The sequence below is a fragment of the Amblyomma maculatum genome, chromosome 1, assembly GCF_055883805.1.
Source record: "Amblyomma maculatum isolate TAMU_Amacu chromosome 1, ASM5588380v1, whole genome shotgun sequence".
In the NCBI taxonomy this organism is placed as follows: Eukaryota; Metazoa; Arthropoda; class Arachnida; order Ixodida; family Ixodidae; genus Amblyomma; species Amblyomma maculatum.
In genome coordinates this window covers 312,628,268-312,652,713 of record NC_139344.1, presented here as the reverse complement: position 1 = coordinate 312,652,713, position 24,446 = coordinate 312,628,268, and the positions used below count along the sequence as shown (strand labels likewise).

Genomic DNA, 24,446 nt, shown 5'->3' with positions numbered 1-24,446 from the left:
CATTTGCATCACCACAGCATCACAATTCTGATCTAAAATTTGCAGTATTGAATACATGTCATTGCAAGCTAGCACACTCTTTTTCAGCTCGAATCACTATTCACTTTGATGCTTCTTTTTTAACCCCCTACTACAGAGATCGACTACTGCAGCTAGGACGCGCTTATAATCGCCACGAAGTGCCGGCGTCGCGGTGTTGCCGGCCGGCATCGTATATGCATTCGTCGGCGTTACTTTGGAGAAGGAAATTACGCCGTTTTAGCCAATTAGAGCGGTCACCGCGCGCGCTTCTGGTTAAACCAATTTATAATGAACTATTTTAAAAAGACATAATTATATCGGGACGCGCGGCAACGGGGTGGGCCACCGTCGCCGAGAGCCCGCGCGCCTGCAAGGTGTCGCACCGATAAACCTATTTTGCAAGGAAACGTTTTGCAAAGAATATAATTGTTAATACGAAATGCACAGAAGCGCGCTTAATCATCACAAATTTCAGCTGCATGGAGAACAGTTGTCGCTAGAAAATTCACTCAGTCGGCTGACGGTTCAAACCGCGTTGATAATAATAATTAGTTCACAGGAAGGGAAAGGCGCAGTATCTGTCACGTTCTGTGGACGTCTGAACCAAGCCGCAAGGGAAGGGAAGAAGATGGGAGTGAAAGAGAGAAAGAGGACCCGTAGTGAAAGGCTGCGGAGTAATTTCGACCACCTGGGGATCTTTAACGTGTGCTGACGTGGGTTTCCGAGAGGTGGCTGTTTTTGGCCCTACGGGGAAGGTACTGGGTCAACGGTGCTTGCGGTGGGGGCTATCCTGCCACCGAATTTTTATCTGTTGTAGGCCGTCATTGCACCTGCCTCCGCTTAGGTGGTGGACGACGACTGTTGCGGCGCGCGTCTTTCTCTTCCTCTTCGTTTTCTTCTCTACTTTCTCTTTCTCACTTCTGTCCGCACGAAGCTTCTGTCTGCACGAGGCAGCGGAGGTGGCTCAGCTACAGAGCCAGTAGCAGGCCCGTACGTTTTCTTTTCCTACTTCCTACAGCCACAACAACAACAACAGGCTGTGAGAATGCATTTAAGGGCTACTATTATAGTTGCTCTTCGCTGTTACGGTTCCATCCTACAAGGCAAATGGAGAGCCTGAGGTCGAACGGTGCTGGGGCAGGTAGGTCACCGCCGCTTGAGGCGGGGGCTTGCCTGCCACCGAATTTTTATCAGTTGTAGGCCGTCACTGCGCTTCGGTGGTGGACGATGGCTGTTGTTGCGGCGCGCGTCTTTCTCTCCCTCTTCCTTTTCTTTCTTCTCTATTTTCTCTTCTATCTGCACGAGGCAGCGGAGGTGGCTCAGCTACAGAGACAGTAGCAGGCCCGTGCATTTTCTCCTACTTCCTACAGCCACAACATGGTGGTGCAGAGGTAAGACGCCCGCCTACTGTGCCGGAGTACTCGAGTTCGAACCCTATCTCGGCTGCTGCGTTTTGATGGAGGTGAAACGAAGTGGCGTCCGTGTGCTGTGCGATGGCAGCGCACGTTAAAGATCCCCAGGTGGTCGAAATTACAACTTAGTCCTCCACTACGGCTCCTCTTTCTCTCTTTCCACTTTCACTCCCGCCTTCCTCCCTTCCCTTGCGGCGCGGTTGAGGTGTCCACGTTAAACAAGTGAGACAGTTACCGCGCCTTTCCCTTCCTATAAAATCAATCCTATAAATCAATCAGATGGGGCTGGGCCGGGTGGGTCGCCGCCGCTTGCGGCGGGGGCTAGCCTGCCACTGAATTTTTGTCTGTTGTAGGCCGTCATCGCATCCGCTTCGGTGGTGGATGGTGGTGGACGACGGTTGTTGTGGCGCGCGTCTTTTTCTCACTCTCCTTTTTCTTTCTTCTCTACTTTCTTCTGTCCGCACGAGGCAGGGGGACGACGGTGGCTGATCCTGGCCCTGATGGGGCTGGGACATAGGGTGACTCGATGTTGCCCGAGCGCAGCCGTTTAGGGTGATGGCACGCTTTGTACCGCATCGCGCCGCCGCGGCGTCATTTTGGTTTTAAGCGGCTGTCCGTGTGGTCGTCCCTGCCACGCTCGTCCCTGCAGCCGGTTAGCGCGGTGATGAGCGGTCATGCCGATGAGTGAAGCGCTTCTTAGAACCAAAATGGCGGCGCTATCACCCTGCCACTCTTGTCCCTGCAGCCGGTTAGCGCCAACGTTTTTAGATTAGCGCGGTGATGCGCGAAGCGCTCCTTAGAACCAAAATTGCGGCGCTGTCACCCTGCCACTCTTGTCCCTGCAGCCGGTTAGCACCAACGTTTTTAGATTAGCGCGGTGATGCGCGAAGCGCTCCTTAGAACCAAAATGGCGGCGCTGTCATCACCCTGAACGGCGGCGCGCGGGCAACGGGACAGGTAGGTCACTGCCGCTTCCGGCGGGGGTTAGCCTACCACTGAATTTTTATCTGTTGTAGGCCGTCATTGCACCTGCCACCGCTTCGGTGGTGGACGAAGGCTGTTGCGGTGCGCGTATTTCTCTCCCTCTTCTTTTTTGTGCTTTAATTTCTCTTCTGTCCTCACGAGGCAGCAGAGGTGGCTCAGCTACAGAGCCAGTAGCAGGCCCGCGCATTTTCTTTTCCTTCTTCCTACAGCCACAACAACAGCGCTGACATCGCACAGCACAGGGACGCCTCTTCGTTTCACCTCCATCGAAACGCAGCCGTCGCGGTTGGGATCGAGCCCGGGTACTCCGTCCGGCACAGTAGTCGGGCGTCATACCACTGCACCACCCCGCGGGGCACAAACCGCGTTGACGAACCTCGATTTTGATTGCGAAAGCAATATTACTCGCACTTTCAAGCCTTCGCGTGACCCGGCCGCAGTTGCGTTTTACCCACGTGACACTGTGACCTCACACCTCACGTGACACAGGGGCTAGCAGGAGCTGCCAACTTGGGTCTCTCGTTTCACATGGGACGGTTATGTCAGAATCAGCCTGCTAGGACCCTGCATTCACATTACCCCTATCGGCCACTAAGGCACGCTCATATGGGTTGACTAAAGCGGGGCTTCATATGTGGGCTGAGGAAGAAGAAAAAGAGAAGAACGCTCGGTCACCCGCAGCTAATGCTGTCGCTGAATATTTGGTTCAGCAGCGTTGAACCCTTGTAATGTTTTTGTTGCCGAAAGGCCTCAAACAGATCTAAACAGAAGATCAATTAAACTATATTTTCCCTGGCAATTCGTGCGGCGTGACAAGCTGGTTCTGAAACTTCTTCGCGGCTCGAGGCGTACATGTGTTATATGTTGACGTGGCTGCCGTTTCCGCGGTGTCCACACCAAAACCGTACTTAAATTTTAGCCTCGCGCCTCGCCAGCCGGCAGCCATTTGAACCAGTGGCAGGGGAGAGAAATCCTCGGTCACAACACTCGTGAAAAGAAACATTGCAGCCATTGGACACGATCTAGAGTCGAGAGAGATCGAGAACGTGTTTGTAGAAGTTTTAACAGGAAAACAGAAAGACCCTAGTCTATTCATTCTAAATTTATACAGCTCACCCAGGCAAAGGAAGGTGAGGTTCAGAGCTCTTCTTCGCAAGGCCCTCAAAATTTCAAACAACCAGCCACTGTTGATAGTAGGGGACTTTAATGCACATCACCAGGAATGGGGGTACCCGCACCAGTGCCCAAAAGGTAGACTGCTGTGGGAGGATACGCATGACCTATGGCTCACTTTGCACACGGACCCCGAGAGCCCAACGAGGGTGGGCAATAGCGTCAGTAAGAATACATCCCCAGACCTAACATTCTCGAAAAACGTAAAAGGTCTAGAATGGCATAATTCGGATCAAAATTTTGGCAGCGACCACTACATAATTGTCTCCACACTGAGGAAAGGCGTTAAAACACGCCGGGCTCGCGCGCCGGCCGTCGTTGAGTGGGATGAATTTAGAGATATCAGGAGGGCTCAGGAACTAGAGCCCATCAGAAGCATCGAGGAATGGGCGACGGCGCTCAAATCGGACGTTAGAGAGGCAGCAAAATTGCTCGAAGGTGATAGCGCCCCGGAGATTGCGGACAGCCGTCTTCTGCATATGTGGGAAGCTAAGCAGAGCATGGAGCGTCGTCTCAAAAAGCAGAAATGGAACCGCAACCTCAGAAGAAGGATTGCGCGACATAATAAGGAAATCGAAGACTATACTTTCAAATTATGCGAACAAAATTGGGACAACAAGTGTGACGAAATGGAGGGGAGCATGAACCTCTCCAAGACGTGGAGCTTTCTCCGGCACTTGGTGGACCCAGACAACTCGAAGACGCAATCTGGTATAAGATTGGCAAAAGTGAGGCACGCTTTCGAAGGAAACGATGATGATTTCATGAACAAATTAATTGAGACGTATGTGGGGGAAACTTCACGAACCCCACTTCCTGACTATGGTGGAGCGCCTAATGAGGGGCTGGACGCCCCCATCACAGAAGCGGAAGTGAGGGCGGAGATTGTAAGACTTAAAACGAAGTCGGCTCCAGGCCCTGACGGAGTAACGAACAAAATGCTCAGGAACCTAGATTATGACCCCATTAGGTATCTAACGGAGTATATGCAGGAATGTTGGGAAAAAGGCGAGCTCCCACAACAGTGGAAGACGGCAAGCATTATTTTAATACCGAAACCAGGGAAGCCTCCTCAACTAGCAAATTTACGACCAATTTCCTTAACCTCATGCGTGGGGAAATTGATGGAGCACGTCGTTCACACCAGACTGATGAGTTTCATGGGGCAGGGTGATCTGTGGCCACATGAGATGGTCGGGTTCAGTCCTCACTTGTGTACGCTGGACGTCATGCTCCAAATCAAACATGACATAATAGACTCAAAGTCTAAAGATGCGAAAGCAATTTTGGGGCTCGACCTCACGAAGGCTTTCGACAACGTAAAACATGAGGCGGTCCTGGAAGGGCTGAATAAGATTAATGTAGGTACCAGGACATATCGGTACATCAGGGACTTTCTGACGGGTAGAACGGCCTGCATGAAGTTCCAGACGCTGGAATCCCCTGCAATAGAGCTAGGGAGTAAGGGTACGCCCCAGGGATCAGTGCTGTCTCCCCTACTCTTCAACGTGGCTATGAGGGGACTCCCCGAGCAATTGGCAAAGCTCGAAGGATTAAAATTTAGTATATATGCGGATGATATCACCCTTTGGGTAAACCGGGGAAGTGATTCGTGCGTCGAAAACCTGCTCCAAGCCGCCAACGACATTATAGTCGATTACGCGGCAGAGAGAGGCCTAGCGTGCTCGCCGCAGAAATCAGAATTGTTTATATACAATCCGAAGCACTTAAGATGCAAGGCACCGTCGGAGATCAAAATTAAAGTGGCGGGTAACGAGGTACCAATAGTCGAGCAAATCAGAATCTTGGGCTTGATTCTCCAGTCACACGGACATAATGGCGAGACCATCAAGAGGCTGGAGAATCACGCGATGCAGACCCTGAGCCTAATTAGGCGGGTGGCCAACAGAGGCCGATGGTTAAAGGAAAAAAATTTGATGAAACTGATACAGGCCTACATCTTCAGCCGAGTGAGCTACGCAACGCCGTATCTAGATTTGAAAGCGGTGGAAAAAGAAGAAATTGAGTCACTAATGAGAAATTGCGTAAAAAGAGCGCTGGGACTGCCCATATGCACATCCACAGAGAGAGTGATGGCTCTAGGGGTACACAACACATGGGCAGAACTTGCGGAAGCGGTGCGAACCTCTCAAATTGAGAGACTTGGCACCACGAAGACAGGAAGAGTCATTTTGACGAAAGTTGGAATAAATCCGGATAGGGGTCCCACGGTCAAGGTGGAGGTAGCTAGAGAAGTCAGACAAAATTTGGTGATTCCCCCGCTGCCAAAAAACATGCACCCGGAATATAACAAAGACAGGAGGAAAAAACGAGCCGAAGCATTAGAAATTAGATTCGGCGAAATTTCGGAACATGAAGTGGCCTATGTAGACGCGGCGGGAGGCGGTGGCAGTTTCACGGTAGCAACGGTCGTCAGCGGCCGGAGCAATCCCGTGACAGCTGCCACTTTGCGCGGGCGGAGCATAGAAATAGCCGAGGAAACTGCGATCGCGTTAGCTTGCGTCGGAACGGAAGCGAAGTTTGTCATCAGTGACAGCAAAACTGCCATACAAAATTTTAGCAAGGGCAGGATCTCGCCTTTAGCAGCCAGAATACTAGGCCAGAAAAAGTTGGATAGGAAAATTCAAATAATTTGGACTCCTGCGCACGAAACCGTCCCCGGCAACGAGGCGGCCCACAAGCTGGCTCGAGATCTCTACCGCCGAGCCGCTACAGGGCCACTTGATGACCGAGGAAGCGGAGAGCGCTTGCTAAAATATGGGGAGATCACGCAGCACTACAGATTGGATCGTAGACTGGTACCCCCACCAGACCCGAAATTAAACAGCAGACAAGCAGTGGCGTGGAGGCGACTGCAAACTTATACATATCCGCACCCGGTTATGGCGAACCACATGTTCCCTGAGGCTAGGAGTGACAAGTGCAATCTTTGTGGGGCGAGACCACATAATATGGGAATGCCCGTATTCTCCCAGGAGGACGAACAATATAGGCTGTAGAGACACCTGGGAGACCCTGCTGCGCAGCTCGGACCCTGAGCTCTAGCTCCTACTCGTCCAACTGGCTGAAGAGGCTGCTGGGACCCAAGACCTCCCGGCCTGCCTCTGAGGCGGCGGCACCCGCCCCTTGACCTGCGTGTCGGGGGGTGGGTATATCACCTTATCTGTTGGACATTAAAGTTTAGTCCATCCATCCATTCGCGAGGCTCTGTCCACTTTCCCCATGACTGCTGATGGCAGTCATGGGCAGTATCGAAGATACATGTATCTTTGATACTATCTTTATATACATTTTGTGTATCGGTATTAGGTATCGCGTGCTGAAAGGGAAAGTATCGTAGTATTGGTATCGAAAATATATTTTTAAAGTATCGTGTATTTTGAAGGTACTCGATACCGAAGAAAACTTCAAATATTGAAATCGCTGTGAGACTTTGGGTTGACGGCGCTAGCTCAGACGGTATAGTACAGGTCCTGAGACAGCTCGGCTTATAGTACCGCATGAGTTCCCTACAAATGCCCCGGCCCCGCAGCGTCAACCATATTTCCAGAATCCCTTTCTTTAAAACTGAAGGAGGCAATGGTAAGTAGGTGATCACGAGGTGCTTTACTTTTGAGCACCGAGTGCGTACCACGAAGCTGCTAAGCCTTTAACAGACACAGAGAGATATGAACAAAGCGGAAACGCAAAGCGAGCACGGCATCACGCACACTGCTCTTCCCACCCTTTGTCATCCGCCCCCCTCGATGCGGCGTTTGATTCTCGTCAAGCAAATGTGCTGTCGGACGCAGTAACTTATGCACAACCAGAACCCCTGGTTTTCGCGTGCCGGCTCTGCTTGGCGGCAAGAACCCAAGACTTAGTCCGCCACGATGCAGTCGGCTAATCCCGTTCTTGTGGTCACGGCGTTTAACGGAAAACAAATACATTCTTTGTAACAGCATAGGGCTTCCACTAGACTTTATTTCTGGGAAAAAAATATTACGTCTAAAATTTTATGAAATGCACGACATGAAAGCTATTCATCCAGCAGAGTTCGAATAACAAATTATGCGTTGTCTTTTTTGCGAAAAACATTTGAGCAAACCTTGAATAACACTTGTTAAGATATATCTACCCTAAAAAAACAAAAACATGAGTTTTTTTTTTAAATATGTGAATTGATTGACACCATATTAGCCACTTTCTGTTAAAAAAAAAAATACTTCTATCCTTTATCTACAACCAGCCGTACTTCTCCGGCGACGCTGGTCAACCTCTAGTTTCCTAACTACCTCCATGATGCTTGAGTAAACGCGGCTATGGTTCAATCTTGCACGCTGATAAAAATCATCTTCATCTAATACAACGCTGCGGTGCGCTCGTGTGCGTATGTAGAGAGGCTTTTCTCATTTGCGTCACTTCTAGCACGCCCACATCGCGCTCTTTCCGAACTAAATAATGCTCTTGTAGCAATATGCAAAAGTTTGTTATCGCACTAATGGCAATGTAACTTATGTACAGCCAAGTGCTCACATGTCGGTTCGCTGCTTGTGGAAGCTTAACTGTGGCTTCGATTCAATGTGAAGTTCTGACAAGGAGGGCTGCCCAAACAACAAATCCGTGCTGGCATCGGAAAAACTACGCTATTTGAATGCTCTAAAGATTCCAGAAAGCACGGTAAAATTTCCTAATGCCGCTAATTGTATTAACACCTTTATTATGTTGGGATTTCAGTGATGTATCGAAGTATCGACGATACAGTGCTGGGTATCTGTATCGAAACTCGATTTCGATCCTGTATCTTGTATCGGAAACACAATTTTTCAGGGTATTGGTATCGAAGATACTTTTTCGAAATATCTTGCCCAGCCCTGGCAGATGGGTACATAGGTTCAGCTCTGTCAGGGCCGTCCCTCGAATAGGCCGGCGTCGCCAAAGGTCTCCACGGCCTGCGGCACGCTAGCTGACTTCCCCTAATCCTTCCACTTATTAATGCGAAAGCATTACTTCGCTATGTTCACAGATTTCTGTCCGGAAACCGCGTCCGCAGGTAGTGTCCGCAGATCGCGTCCGCTGGCCGTGTCCGCAGGCCGCGTCAGCAAAATCGTGTCCGCAGCAGTTGTAATCGAGAAGTGGTAGAGGTTAATGAGTGGTGTCAATCGATAGAGGGTGACGTAATGTTGTGTCCGAAAAAATAATCATGTCAATAAGTTAATTAGTTAACTATTTAGAGGCAAAACACGCAAACGCAGTTGTGGTGGTGGTGAAAACATTTATTATATTGCATAGAGGTATATACACTAGGTGGGATGCCTAGACAGGCACTCCATTGGCGTTTACCGCAGCCCGGGCGCGCTGCGTTAAGTGGGCCTCTAGGGTGCAGCAGCCGGACAGGGTCGTCTCCCAGTTCTCTCGGGTGGGGTTGGGGATAGGGGGCAAAGATGGGTTCTTCTGGCAGGCCCACACCATGTGGTAGGTGTCAGACACTTCGCCACAGTGCGAGCACAGCCCGTCAAATTGTAGATCAAAATGTTTTAGAGTAGCCGGGCACAACACTGTATTGGTGAGCAGGCGCAGGAGCATCCGCTCGTTAGCCTTCCCCAGCCATAAAAACATTGAAAACTTTCATTGCCTTGAGGAAATGTTTGCACTCGTTACATTAATGGCTTGCAGTCCAGAAATTCCGCACATTTATTTGGCTACCTTATACTTACAAACATATATACAGTTATAAATGTGCTCCCTTTCCCTCAGAGTTAAAGACAATTATTTATCATTTCTGAATATTATTATGTATTTATCCAGTTCGCAGGGGTCAAGTGGATGCAGCTAGCACAGAACCGGGTTAAGTGGAGAAATATGAGAGAGGCCTTCACTCTGCAGTGGATATAATCAGGCTGATGATGATGATGAATATATCCATGTGGATACTTTTTAAATTGCGCGATGACATGATGCAATGAAGAATAAATTATTATGGTTCACCACTTCAGTTTGCGAAAGACTTATAAAAGACAAAGGTAGCATATGCACTCTATTCAATTTTTAACATCAGAGTTTTCTGGCCATATGCCATCTTTTATGTGACTAATATACCAACAGCGAAAAAAAAAAAACAACCGCTTGCGCATTACTAAAGTGTGTAGGTGAGTAAAAAGAGCATTTTCTGCATTCCAGGCTGTGCACATTTTGTGGGGTTGACTTTCAGGATATAAAAAAGCGTTTTCAGGCAGCGTAAACATGTATCGAACGTCAAAACGCAGAGACCAGGGATTCGGGCCCCGAGCACTTCGTCAGTCGACTCGTAGCAATACATTTGTTGTTGTTGTTTTTTGTAGCCATCTTATTTATACATGCCCAAACCACTTTCAATGTTCGTGATTTTGACGCCTTGTTTATGTGGCCATTGCAGACTAATTGTCTTTTATTCTCACTGCACACATATACCTTTGCATCAACAGGACCGGTGCGTGCTACTTTTGCAACTCTTTACGGGGCAGACTTGCGCCCACAAAACAATAAAGCAAAACGGCTTCGTCAATAGCAGCAATCGTGCTCGTCCAACTATGAATGCACGTTGCATTCGGCAGTGCTCAATTTAAATCAGCGAAGGCATGCTGCAAAAGTCAGAAAAAGTGGACAGACCGAACGATTGCGTCGGCAGCTACGAAACGTGCGAGCAAAGGCGAATTCAAATTTACTTTGGTGGCCGCTACTCATGTGGCAGCTGACGAGAGCCCATGAGCACATCAAAAACCACGCCATGGTGATCCCGAAGAAAGCGAACTGCGCCGAGATGACGGAATCGGCAGCACCTCGTAGAACTGGTGGCGCGCCAGATTTGAATGCCGTCCGAGGGAGCATGCTAATGGGCAGACGGCGATGTCCGGGCGGCGCGTATTGCCAAACCCTATCACCATATCCCGTAGGCGCACTGCAGCAGACGACGCTCTCAGCGAGCTATCGGCAATTGTTGCTGAAAGGTCTCTCTTAACGCAACCTAAAGGTAACATACACTCGCTGTAAATGGCGTTTGTTGCTGAAAGATGTCTCTGAACGCAACCTAAAGGTAGGATGCATTCACTGAAGGCAGGAAATAATTACGGTGAAGGTAATTTGCTTAGTGTAACCATTGTGATACCGACTGTTACTGAAAGTTTGTCAGCGAACGCAACCTAAAGGTACCGTACACTCACTGAAGGCCGGAAATAATTACGGTGAAGGGAACTGAAAAAAAATTCAGAGAAAATAATTACAACACAGGAGGCGAACAGATGTTTTAGTGGCATCAGTGCAGAGGTGGGTGGTGTTAATATATTGCGACTGGAACAGCCACTTTTAAATGCGTTATTATTCGTTTAGACAATATAGGGGGTGTTCACATGACGTCACAGCTGACGTCAGTATGCAGCCGACGCCATCTTTGCGTCCTGTTTTGACTAGTACTAGTACGGGGCGGCGGTTAGGTTAACTGTTCGTGCGCGTCTGTTTGCTCTGTCACTCTGCCTCATGCCAGCCCCGTTGTTATGAAAACTCAATCGGTATAATGAGTGACAGTTCGATTTATCTGCAAAGTGGGCGCGATGCGGACAGAGACCTGTACGAAACAAAACTTTGGTACCAACCCGCGTGTGCAGTCGATATGCGCAACTGCACGGTAAGCGTCGGCCTCTACTCACGCATAAATGTGTGCGACATTCATGAATTCCTTGTCCTACAGGCGAGCTTCATCGCAAGAAACCAACCGCAAGCCTACTGACCACTCGAAGAACGCAACTACGTTACAAGCGGCTGGGTTGAGAGCCGCGGTTGAAGCAGACGAACTCGCTCTTTGTGCAATTTTGTGCGTGCCGTCCGACGTTTATATCAACTAAACCGCTGAGTTTTTGTAGCTGATATTCTGCATATAAATGGCGTTTAGTAGCCAGTATCTTTTATACAAAACTTGTTTGGTGTACTTGCCTCAATCGATCAGAAGAAGTCGGATGTTTGCATTGTCTGTCGCGGTAAGGAAGCAAAAGAAACTGCTGCCACAGGCCACAGCGATGACACCGGTAGCGCCACCTCGTTGCCTTGCGGGCTCGAAATAACTTTTTGCAACAAAACTCTTGAAATAAAGCGCAGTTTTGGGCAAGCTAAACTTGATTTGTTATTAGAGATAAATTTGTTTATAAAGTTCTTCAAACCTTCTGCAAAACAACTCTGCCCGCCTACGTTCCTTCGCCAAATCTGCATGCGGTCTGCTTTGGTTAGCAGCCGACACAGACGATGCGAACATCCGACTACTTCTGATCGAATGAGGCAAGTACGGCAACACAAAGTTTAGCGAGTCCTCTTTGAAGGATTTTGTTGCAACTAAACACGACGAGGAGGTGTTGGCGGCGCGCTGAATGCATGCGCATGACTGCAAGCGATACATTGCCGCGCTGCTTTTTTACCGGGAATGTGTCTTCCGAGTGCGTGAAGAACAGTCGTGCACACATAATGACAAGAGCTGGCTGCTAGGGCGCATCCGGAAGATTCCAGTCCAGCCCATTTTGACATACATTTCTTACATTCCATTATAATTGTGCGGTTGTGCCGTGCCAGCCATACGTGGCATCGCATCTCGGGGAAGTGTCTCGTTCGGGTGGAGTTGTTCGTGTGTACTTCCGGAACCTTGAAATGCCGAGGTCTTTTGCGCAGCTCTTCAGCTTCCGTTGTTTACACTGTCCACGCGTCTATTACAGTCTACGATAGCTCAATAAATAACATATAGCTGCGGATGCCACTGCTTGCAGAACCGCACGACAGCACTTGATACGTACGTTCGCCCTGTTCGTTCCGTGGACACAAAAATGGCCGACTGCGCCTCAATTACCCACAATGCACAGCGCAAAGCGCTTCAGTGAATACCCCCTATATCCACAAATTGTCGCCAGATGGCATTGCTCAAAACAATTACGCGCCAAAGCGTCGTCTGCTCGAGTGCTCCTACGGGATATGGTTTGGTAGTAAGCGTCCGGGCGCTGCAACTATCCGACTGACTGGCAGTCGGCAAAACGATGGTACAACACCCCTTCCGTACCACGTCCGGACAGAAAACGTGCGGACCACTGGCTTGCGGAGACAGGTCGAAAAGCGAACGTACAGCGGCCTTCAAACCGCGGCCCCACCCAGTGATCGCGTGCGCTACCGAGCGCACGCCGTCGCCGGCCGTGCTCTTGGGAACAAAGGAACAACACGTGCTGACAACAAACAGGCATTTATTGCTGCAATGACAGCGAATCTAAGTCGTCCGATTCACCAGCAAGGTTACGGGCGAATGTTTGCCCACGCTAGGGCAGGGGATAAACTCCGAGGTCGGACAGGAACGGGCAAGCGGGAAAAGTCACGCGAGGCTCCGCCTCGCTGGCGAGGATGCGTTCGCTCGCGTTGGCTTCCCGAGGCCCAAGACTCCCGACTTTCCCGCGTGCACAGTGACAAGGCTAGGGTACAGCGTTGCTAGGGGTGGCGCTTGTAGTATATAGAGGCTAGAGTTACTATATAGCCTACATAGTAATTCCAATAGAGGGTGTACTTGTAGTGATAAGCCTTAGATCTTTGCTGCCTAAGTGCTGTCGCGCCGCAGGTGCCATCTCTCTATAATTAATGTTAACGTTACCTACGCTGGCGCCATCTCGTGATACCTATAGCAACTACCCCGGGTGGAAAGTCGACTTTAAAGGAAAGGACACCTTCTACGACTACTACCACGACGACATTTTTATACATATGCTATTAGGAAAGTTACAATCAGCGTGTTTTAAGATGCGCGTTTCTGGCGTTGAATGTTTCCAACCATATTGGTGATTAAAGAGTTTGAAACTATGTATTTTCAGAATAGTAAATCCATGATTTTTTTTATTCTTCTACAATTATCTATCTCTGTCCCGTACATATGTACGCCTTGCAGGACACGCCACTTGCACAGGTCGCACCGAAGCCGCTCTGAAAGTTGTTTAAAATAAAAAGCTGCAAACGTTCAGAAAATACCCCTATATAATGAGGTACGTCGGATGGTCGCAAACCTTCTCTGACAGTCGCGGTGGAATGAGCATCCCCACGCATGCAGTGGGCTTCGATTCCCAGTACTGTGAATAAGGTCATTGGTCGACCCCCTCCCCCCCCCCCCCCGCCAAAAAAAAGGATGATAAAATATATACCAGCCATGTGCTTGATCAGCGTGTTTTGTTTCACTATTTGAGTTCCTCGCTGCGGTGGTAGAGTGCTTAGGGCGCTCAACAGCTGAGTTCGAGAATTCCGGTTTGATCCCGGCCGCCGCATGTAGGGAGATTGCTTTGGGACATTAAGTCGCATATACCATACCATACCATACCATACCATACCATACCATACCATACCATACCATACCATACCATACCATACCATACCATACCATACCATACCATACCGTACCGTACCGTACCATATCATACCCCATACCATACCATACCATACCATACCATACCATACCATACCATACCACACCATACCACTACACACCACACCCAATATGCCGCAGCATACAATTTTCTAATTGATTCCTCTCCTTATGTCGCTTCCGTCCTTGGGAAACTTGCCACTGAACATTGTGTATTCACCGACACCTGTCGATCTATTCATGAAGCACTTCATGCATCACCCAGCAAACAAAACGACAAACCTTTATTCAAGTTCCAAGCAACTGTTTCTGCCAAACAAATATCTGCTTTTAAGGTGTATGCAACGAACATATATTTTTCTTCCTTTATATATTTGGGAGGAATTGCTGGGGGGAGTCCATGGGAGTTCCCCTGGCGCTTCGTACCGGCTTGAGCAGTCACGGAGCCCTTAGGATGACGCTGAAATGGAATGTTCATGAATTATCTGAATACTGCATTGTAGCCTGTTAGAACACACCTTGAATGCGCCCAGCCATATGCCTTCAGTAAACAATAATAGGTTTCCTTGCTCTATCTTCAAGCAAATTATCATCTTCAAGCAAATTATCTTCGTGCGTAATGGACAGATAATCTCGAGTACTCTCGCGCGAATAAACTCTTGCGTGTGTAGAGATAGGCCACAGTTCTACGGAACCGAGTTGTCTGGAGATAGGCACAGATTCCATCTGCGGGGGACTTGTATGGATGAAAGTGTGCGACGTATTCCGTTTCTTCTTTTTGTTTTTTCACGGTGACTCGTTTGCTGCATCATACTCGCTTTTGATGAGGCAGCGCACCTTGCACCTAAAAAAAAAAACTCACCGTCCTTCTCTGCATGCAATGGCGACCTACGCGTTTGCGTTTTCGCAACGTTTTCTTTTTCGGGATGGGGGTGAATAGAAACGGCAAGCGCCAATTCTAGAAAGACCGGCCGGAGTCGACGGTACGGTGGTCTGTGTCTAGCTGGCTCCCTCGCGGTTTGGGCCTCGGCGTGGTGGTGTACATCTCCGCATTGAGATGAAAGTACTTAGAAGATGAATCACAGTCCACGTTGTACCACCAGTCGCACGTGAAGAGCTCCTGCTTGAATATGGTTCCGTTGGGGCAGAGGAAACTCTTCTGTCGGTCGCTATTGTCGCACGAGTGGAACACCTGCAAGTTATTAGGAAAAGTTCACTGAAAAGTGTGCCAAATCTGGCAGCATACAACATTGCCGTTCTTTTTACCCGTAAACGTGCGCATTCTTTCAAACTGCGGCATCCCCAATGCGCAGAAATAGAATTTAAGTTATGTGCGCTCACGCGACCTTCCTTATACAACACACGGCACGTGTTCCTTTGAGCCCTCACACTGAGACAGCTTGACATGGCATTGAGTGTCTTCGCAAGTAGTCGCGACGAATTAGCTTTTATCTTATTTTTATTCTTTGTACATGTAAAGCTAACGAATGCACGCTTAGGAACTAAAAGTGCTCGCTCATGCTGACGTAGTTAGACAAAAAACAAATGTGCAGTAGCTCTCGGTGCATACCATTACGTACATTGTTCAGCGGCATGGAAAATTATTACGACGTATTGGCATCGTCTTCCGTCCCACAATGGAAGGAAGTTCTGGCCTCACCCACCTGACAGCCAGCCTCGACGTCAGCGAACATTCCGGAGGTACTTTGCTCCGAGCACTTGAAGTTGGTGAAAGGAACCTCGCTGTAGGTCGGGTAGTCGGAGCCCGCCAATCCCGGTAGCTTAGAGCGGTAAGGGTCGGGCCTTCTTGTGGGTGTCACGCCAAAATTTCCAGGAATGAAGACGACTCTGTTGGTCTTCCTCCTGGTCGCCGTGTTGCCGGACTGCGACTGGAAGCTCTGGGCAGACGTTGTCCTTTGTCTGCCATCGTCTACGGGTGAAGCCGTAGTAGCTGAAAACGCCCTTTGTCGAAGCGCGATCTGGAAATCGTTGCGGAACGGTTCGAGAGTGTCCTGCGGGTTTAAGTTGCCTTGCGGTGGGTTTCTCACTGCTGGAGGGGAAGGCAATTGCTGAGGAACGTTCTGGAAGTTGTTCTGTGGCCTTCCACGAGGAAGAGGCTCCTGGAGACTCGCCTGACTCCTGTCGCGTGCCTCCGCGAAGCTGTTCCTCGGCTGGTTTGTTGAAAATGTGTTTCGGTCTCTGCCTTGGAACAAGGCGGACGACCTCTGGTTCGCTGCAAATCCGTTTTGGGAGCGAGGTGAGGATTGCGAGCTCGGCTGGTTGCCTAAAAAAGTTGACGGCGGCCTCTCGTTTGACTGAAAGTTGCTCCTCCCGAAGCTCTGGAATCTGTCATCTTGAGACCTAGAGTTGCTTTTGTCGCTGTTCTGTCGTCTAGAATTGCCGTCGAAATTGTCTTGCTGCCTTGTGTTGGATGAGAAGCCGTTATTAATTCTCTGATTCGACTGAAAGCTACTCAGTGGTCTAGACGTTTGGAAATTGTTTCTGGGTGGCTGACTACTTTGGAAGTTCCCTCTCGGAGGACTGTTCACTGGCGTATTCTGGCTCCTTGGGCTTGGCGAAAAGTTCTCCTCTGATCTTGGACTGGAAGTGAATCCGGTCTGAGGTCTTTGGTTCGAAGCGAAAGTGTTTACAGGTGGGTCGACTGGAAATACATTCGGGCGGAAAGGCTGAGTAGTTCTAGTATTCGCTGCAGAGAAATCGCGTGACCTGCTGTTATTATCGTCCTGATTATTTCTAAGATTTACTCGCGGCGCTTGGGAAGCCTGCGGTCCTTGGAAGAAAGATGTCGAGGTAGGCCTTTGTGGCGGTGGCCGCGGTGGCGTTGTCTGGATACTGCTGCGAAAATTTAGGCGAGGCTCTACTTGCTTGTTTGTGCCATCCGTCAATGGCGCTGACTTCTGCTTTGTATCAGAATTGGTGAAATAAGTGACGAAAGAGTTCGTTACGGGAGTCTGCCTCGGTGGTAGGTTCGTCCTTGCTTGACTGGAGTCTCTGAAGTTAAAGCGCAGCGTTTGACCTGTTGGCGAAGGCGCGTTTGCAGATGCTGTGTCAGCAGCAGTGGGTGCTTGCCTCTGGTTGGTGAACGTCTGGAATGACCTGTCAGCGTCAACGGCTTGTCGTGGCGCGAGCGTAGGAACAGGAGCAGGTGGACGCGAAGCTGGTGGGAACTGACGCAACGCCTGGCTTGTTACCGGAGGTGGTGTTCTTTGCTCGGCGCTGCTGAAACCAGATCTGCTGTCACTGTCTCGCTGCGCCGACGAGTCTTGGTCATGCGATGTTTCGAACTGGAAATCACCCCTGTTGAGACTGTTGTTGCCAAAAATTGTCTGTCCTGGTTGGAAGTTGAAATTGAAGCGCGTGGTTCCGAAAGTTGGGGAAGTTGGCGGAGAAGGCGTAGGCGGCGGTGGTGGGGGTGGCGGAGTAGGTCTCTTGTGGTCTTGGCCTCCACCGAACGTCGAGCGTTGCTGGCTGAAGCGGTCGTCGCCACCAAACTGCACGTGATCGTTGTCACGCGACGCCTCTCCGCCGTCGCTGCTTGTCGCTCCGCCGTTGCTCGTAGAACTGCCCTGGCCGAAGGTGAAGTACCGCGAGTTCTGGTTGCGATCCGCGAGTTCCTGCTGTCTGGCCGCGCTAAGTTCTGCAGACCTGTCGCCAGGGGGTTCCTGCAACGCGGCTCTTCGGTTGGCCCCCAAGACCGCCGTGCTTTCATCCCCTGTGGCCTGATCCTGCTGAGAGCTCTCGGTGTCCTTGTTCCTGGGCTGCATTGGATCGTGAACTGTCCTCGCGCGGAATTCGACCTTGGGACCCCTGAACGGCGGCAGTGGCGGCGGTGGGTGCTTGTTGACATCCAGTTCGCCGACAAGATCTGACCGGTCGGCGCTCGCCTCATTACTCGTAGTTTCAGAGGCCAGAAGGGATACGCTACTCAGATTATAAGGCTGGTTGCTGACGCCTGCCTGGCTACTTTCCTTGGAAGAAAGTGACGGAGAGTCACTCCTTCTGGCTATCGCCGTCGTTGGCTTAGGTACATAGTATTCGGTCCTGCTGGCATCGGCGGTGCCGTACATGCTCGAGAACCACGGCCGGTTTCCCATGTACACAATGACGCGCCTGCCGGGTCGCGGAGTAACCAGAGGGGACTGCGTCTCGTCATCTTTTCCGACATCTTGACTGGTCGTGGGCTGGTCTTCGACAAGAGCACCTGTCTTCGGCTGGAAAAAGGAAATAGCCGAAGCTGGTAACTGCTGCATTTTGCTTTAAATTTGATTTATTTTCTCAGAATGCCAATTATGTTCTCAGCGAGGACATGTATTTTATTTATTTTTTATTAATCACAAGTGTAAGGTGGCCATTTATAAACGCTTGCCCAGAGCTATCCTTTCTTCTCATGTTCCGAAGGGGCGCCTTGCAAGGCGGGTTGACAGAGCGCCGCCCGTACACGTGAGAAACCTTTTCTCGTTTTTCTTTTGTTTGTTTCCGGTGCGGAAGCCTGGCGGCGAGGCAGCCCACGCATTAGTCGTGGGATTAGCGAGATTTTTGCTTCACTAGGCTAGATAGATCCGGTATTAGTGTGGTACGAAATTTCACCTTCAAGTGAACTTGGCCTAATTAGGTGTGGGTGTCCACGATTTTATGGTGTCCACCCAAAAGTATACTGCACGTTCCTTTCCCTAAAACCTGCCCCGCCGGGGTGGTGCATAAAGAAAAAAGAAAGCCGGGGTGGTGCAGTGGTAAGACGCCCGACTACTGTGCCGGAGTACCCGGGTTCGAACCCGACCTCGGCGGCTGCGTTTCGATGGAGGCGAAACGAAGAGGCGTCCGTATGGTGTGCGATGTCAGCGCACGTTAAAGATCCCCAGGCGGTCGAAATTACTCCGTAGCCCTTTACTATGGCACTCCTTTCTTTCCGCTTTCCCTTCCACCTTCTACTTTTCCCTTACGGCGCGGGTCAGGTGTCCACAGGAAAAAGTGTGACAGATACTGCACCTTCCCCTTCCTGTGAACCAATTATTAAAGAAAATTTAGGATTTATTCATATGAGATCTACTTGCTGTTTTAGTGAGCGTGGGATGAGGTGTCTAAAAAGAAGAAGCGAACTCCGAAACCGATATCTCAATAGCAACCCTAATGTCACCTACGAGTACAAAGGAGTTCCTAATAAAGTCGTAGAGATCGCGGATGCGGAAATTTTGGCTGCGATCAGCCATTTTAGTGCCACCTTGGCGCCAGGGTCAGACGGCGTAACGTATAAAATGCTAACAAACTTATCAGTCTCAGCAATTACGAACTTAATGAATGAATATTGAACAGAGGTGAACTTCCGCAGATGTGGAAGCACGCCAAGGTCGTCTTTATTCCTAAACACAAGAACAAACTAAGCATAGAGACCTTAATGCCCATCTCTCTTACGTCGTACCTATGTAAACTTGTGGAACACGTTATTCTAAATAGGCTTCACAACTACGCAGAAGGCAATGATTGGCTTTAGAAGTCAACTCTCTACACAGGAAGTGATGCTTCACTTGCATGCAGAAGTAATAGATGCGGAACCAAAGCCATTCTTGCCTTGCATCTGGCAAAAGATTTCAACAATATTTCTCACGAAGCCATTATCCAAAACCCCTTCAACATCAACGCGAGGAACAAAACCTTAATTACTTTCGCTCTTTTCTCTCAGAAAGGGCTTAAATCGGACAATATAGCGATAGGAGAAGCTCCGCAAGGATTAGTCCCTTGTTATTCAATTTAGCACTCATAGGTCTACCTCCCCAACTTAAAGAAATCAAAGATCTGAATCACTCCCTATATGCTGATAATGTCAGATTATGGGCAACGAAAGGATCGGACGCTCACATAGAGCAAAACGTTTCAAGAAGCAGTGAACGCAGTCCAGTCATACGCTAACCAGGTTGGGCTTAAATGCTGACAACATAAATCTGAATTACTACCAGTCAGAAGGAAAATGCAAGACATAAGAGACATAACAGTCGTCCTGCACGGACTACCCATACCTACAGTCAACACTGTTACAGCACTCAGGCTCCATACCCAGATCAATAGGAAGAGCAGTGTCACTATCAACAGGCTGGAAATGACTGTGCAACAAATCTCTACACTGATACCCACAGTAAAGGTTAGAAAGAGAGGAATGAAAGGGGCTAACATTTGTCGTCTTATCCATGCCTTTGTACTATAAGCATATTCACATACTCAGTCCCCTATCTCCGCCTCATTCAATCTGACCAGGAGAAATTGGACTCATCTGAGAGAAGGTTGGTCTACCTAGAAACACCTTCTCTCACTGGGGATACAAAACACTGTCACAGCACATAAGACAGCAGGCAAATTCTCAACCGCATGGGAATCCAACACAGCCGCCCACTACCAAGAGGAGTGCACGACAAAATTAGCACCAAACGTTTACCAAAAAACATGCATCTCTATTTCATCTAAACAGAAAATACCTCAGGGGTGGTGTACACCGACGCCTCGTACTACAATATGCCATCTGTGTAATTAAGCAGTCCGGTAACCTCAGCAAATGCGTATTAGCCGCTTCGGTCCGCTATTTGGACCAAGCGGAAGAAGCCGTAATTGCTCTAGCCATTACAGCAGATGCGGACATGCGTAACTTCTCGCGTGGCAGAATATCCAGAAATAAGAGGTAGGACTCGCATGGACACCCTAAAGGAACCGAGGCTGCTCATCAACACGCTCAAGGTTTTGCCTCAAAATGAAGGACAGCGAAAGTGTTTGGTCGGTACTTTTTTTCTCTGTCAAAGTGGCCGGGACGAAAGGTGCTCCATATATAGAGCACAGGCTTGGGCCGCCCAGAAAGCCGCGGGTCGGAAAACTGCGGTTTTGCCAGATTCAGGCTTGACGTTGCGGGCCTGAGCCGAGCCCGGAATTCAAGGGGTGGACATAAGGCAGGCTGGGGCTAATTGTCTACGGCTTCTTTGGGAAGGAATCTCAGTGCTAAAATCGTTCCAGTGGCTTATGAATAAATTATACTAGTACTTTTGTTTAAGCGGAATGAGATAAAGCTTTGGACCTAGTTTTATCAGCGCCAATTTGTCTGCGTAAATTTTGACTCGCACGCCTAGCGGCGTTCAGACACAAGCGAAAAAAATTAAAACGAAAAAGCAGCGCACTGTACATATAATTGGGCAGCTATCAGTAAGCACACTCCTATGTCGTGTTACTGGACATTTGAATCTCATAAGAGTCGCTGGACCTTCTATCGACAGGCCAAACGCTATTGAATTAAAATTATTCGGGCATGCGCAATGACAGGCGTTTTGCTTTTTCGTCTCCACACAGATGCGACAATGGGGAACTTTCGCAAGAATATCTAGTTTTTGCTTTTCCTTCCCCCAACTCATGTTCTCTTTGTGTGTGGTTAAGAAAGGAACTTGTCCCAAGGGGAAATTGCTACAGCCATATTTAAAGTGCATTCAATCATTCTTAAATGTACGTACATTGTGCACGATAGCTTTAAATAAAATGTCTTGCCAAGAATTTTTTCACCAAGTCTGCCCCTTCCCTGCTGAGAAGAATATATTGCAACGTTTTTGTCTTGCCTTAATTTGTTCTTATGTTAAGCAGTATTATACATTTATTCTGCAATACTACAGACAGCTAGCCTGCCGAGCAATCGATTGACCTTAGCGGCTCTTATTCAAATGTCCAGTTAGCGGTGACACAAAGTCGAGAGCGTCTTCTGCCAATTCACGACTATAAGATAGTCGGTTTTATCAAAAATACGCAAGTACATGGGATGCAGTCATGATCAAAGGAAAAAAACATTTGGTTAACAACCTATCTACAAGCGCTATAATTCAACAGAGACAAAAACTCCTCCCATATTATTGGGTTGTTTATTCCAACCTCACTCTGTTTCGACAAAGAAAAAATAAAAGAAGGAATACTTTATGCACTGTTTTGAAAATATTTTTTCTTCTGCGCGCTTGGAATTGTTGTTTCGCGCTATTCAGGATGTGGACTACTGTTGCTTGTCGGTCAGGACTGCATTATTTTTATAATGGAATATAAAAGCGCTAAACGTTTCTGGTTTCACCTTAACTGTACATTTTTAAGGCTCAGACTGACTCTGCCGGGCCTTGAAAGCGCTGCCCGGTCAGGGCGTGGCCCATGCTTGGAGATATGTGCCCGGCTTCAGGCGGTGCAGTGCTCCAACAAAGTATTTCCGGAAGGGACAGTTTGCGACAGCCGCGAGTTGTGTTCCGGGAGATGACGGCTGCTTTCCCTCGCTTAGGACTATATCCTAGTGTTTCTGATCTGCTGTCTTCACTTTGGTCGTTTATTCGCGGTAATCAAGTGTTCTAATTAAATCAGTTTTTCAGTCTAATTCGGCCAATGTGGGAGGTTCATTCGGCGAAGTAAGGATACCTAACAAGAAAACAAGAAATCATAAAAAGGAATAAGAATTTTACTCTAAACGAGCATCGTTTACTATGCGCGCAAATTATCACCAAGCCTCTCCATGAATTTCATATTCGGCCTCGTATCAGACGCGTGAAAGCACTGAGCAAAGAAAAGAAAGTACGTACTTCTCCTTGTGAGCCGGTCAGTACCAAGAGGAGGAGCACGAAACCTGCACAAAGACAAAATGCAAATCAAGTCACCATTACGAATAATCGGCATACTTAAGCGATAAACAAATGCCATGCTCCACAAGAGCAAGCACCCTCTTTTATTCACTCATGGCCTCCTCTTCTCCCACGCTTCTCATGCCGCTAATTGCTAATGGGCCTGACAAAAATAATCAACTATGTGTGATCGTAGCCAATTTTATTGTTTTCGATTTCATCGAGGCCTTCATATCACCATGCTAATTTATTTTCCAACATATCGTTGGGGGTGCGAAAAAGCCGTCGAGAAACAGCTTGAGAGTGCCCAGGGAGCCCGTAGACATCATACAAAACATTTCTGTGATTTAATAAATAGTCTTTTTCTTTAGTCTGCACTTCAGAGTTACAAGCAAAGTAAACACAGATCTATGAACGGAAAGGTAAAAGAGAAAAACACGAACAAATTACATCGTGGGCAAATGAGCATAGAGTCCACCCGCCGTTGGTCATCAAAAATTCGCGTATTTTCCTTCGGAACACGCAGCTACAAAAAGAAATTTAACAATGGAGATGACGCATGTGCTGTATGTGGAAACTCCAGTGAAACAATTGGCCATATTATACTCGAATGTAATGGTATCCATCCGGAAGTTGATGCAGGCGCAGTCACTGTTCCTGAAGCTCTGGGGTTTAGAGATGCCAGTGGCCGGGTGAATAAACCGGCGGTGGAAACTAGCAAAAAACGACTGGAAGATTGGTGGCTTAAAAGTAGAGAAGTGACGTAATGTTAGTAATGTAGGAACAAAAATTTAATAAATAGAATGATGGTTTAGTTAACCATTCGAAATCAATAATTAAGATATAGGGAGAAAAATGAGCATGTAATTAGCTACTGCTACCACCCCGTTTCAAAGGGGACGCTCCTATATTCCATCCATCCATCCATCCATCCATCCATCCATCCATCCATCCATCCATCCATCCATCCATCCATCCATCCATCCATCCATCCATCCATCCATCCATCCATCCGTCCATCCGTCCGTCCGTCCGTCCGTCCGTCCGTCCGTCCGTCCGTCCGTCCGTCCGTCCGTCCATCCATCCATCCATCCATCCATCCATCCGTCCGTCCGTCCATCCATCCATCCATCCATCCATCCGTCCGTCCGTCCGTCCGTCCGTCCGTCCGTCCATCCATCCGTCCGTCTGTCCATCCATCCATCCATCCATCCGTCCGTCCGTCCATCCATCCATCCATTCATCCATCCGTCCGTCCGTCCGTCCGTCCGTCCATCCATCCATCCATCCATCCATCCATCCATCCGTGCGTCCGTCCGTCCTCCATCCATCCATCCATCCATCCATCCATCCATCCATCCATCCATCCATCCATCCATCCATCCATCCATCCATCCATCCATCCATCCATCCATCCATCCATCCATCCATCCATCCATCCATCCATCCATCCATCCATCCATCCATCCATCCATCCATCCATCCATCCATCCATCCATCCATCCATCCATCCATCCATCCATCCATCCATCCTGAGACAAATTCGTTCAAGACAAAGGGCAAGCAACAAAGGCGACAATGGACAGCATTGAAGAACAGGTCATTTTATTGGAATAGCTATGTTTGATTCCCTCTTGGTTAACCTTGTATAGCACACCTTATAGCACAGCGTAATGCCCTTGAGCAAAATATCACCAATGTTTACATGCTCCAAGATCGCGAACAAGAAATCGTGATCAACTTTTGAAACGCCTTCGCAAGGTCGATCTGAACCAGAGCTGCTTGGTGAGCCCCATCTGATACGGTTTCTAATACCGAACC

The 24,446-nt window shown here is 48.7% G+C and overlaps 1 protein-coding gene across 1 annotated transcript; it reads right to left on the bottom strand.

The window, feature by feature from the left end:
- Window positions 1-14,737: 14,737 nt before the first annotated feature.
- Window positions 14,738-22,768, bottom strand: LOC146207122 (uncharacterized). Its single transcript, XM_084576267.1, has 4 exons — window positions 22,738-22,768; window positions 22,587-22,630; window positions 15,660-18,227; window positions 14,738-15,187 (listed from the first exon to the last, which is right to left on the bottom strand). The coding sequence occupies exons 1-4, from the start codon at window positions 22,766-22,768 to the stop codon at window positions 14,954-14,956; spliced, it is 2,877 nt and encodes a 958-aa protein (XP_084432393.1). The 3' UTR covers window positions 14,738-14,953.
- Window positions 22,769-24,446: the final 1,678 nt, after the last annotated feature.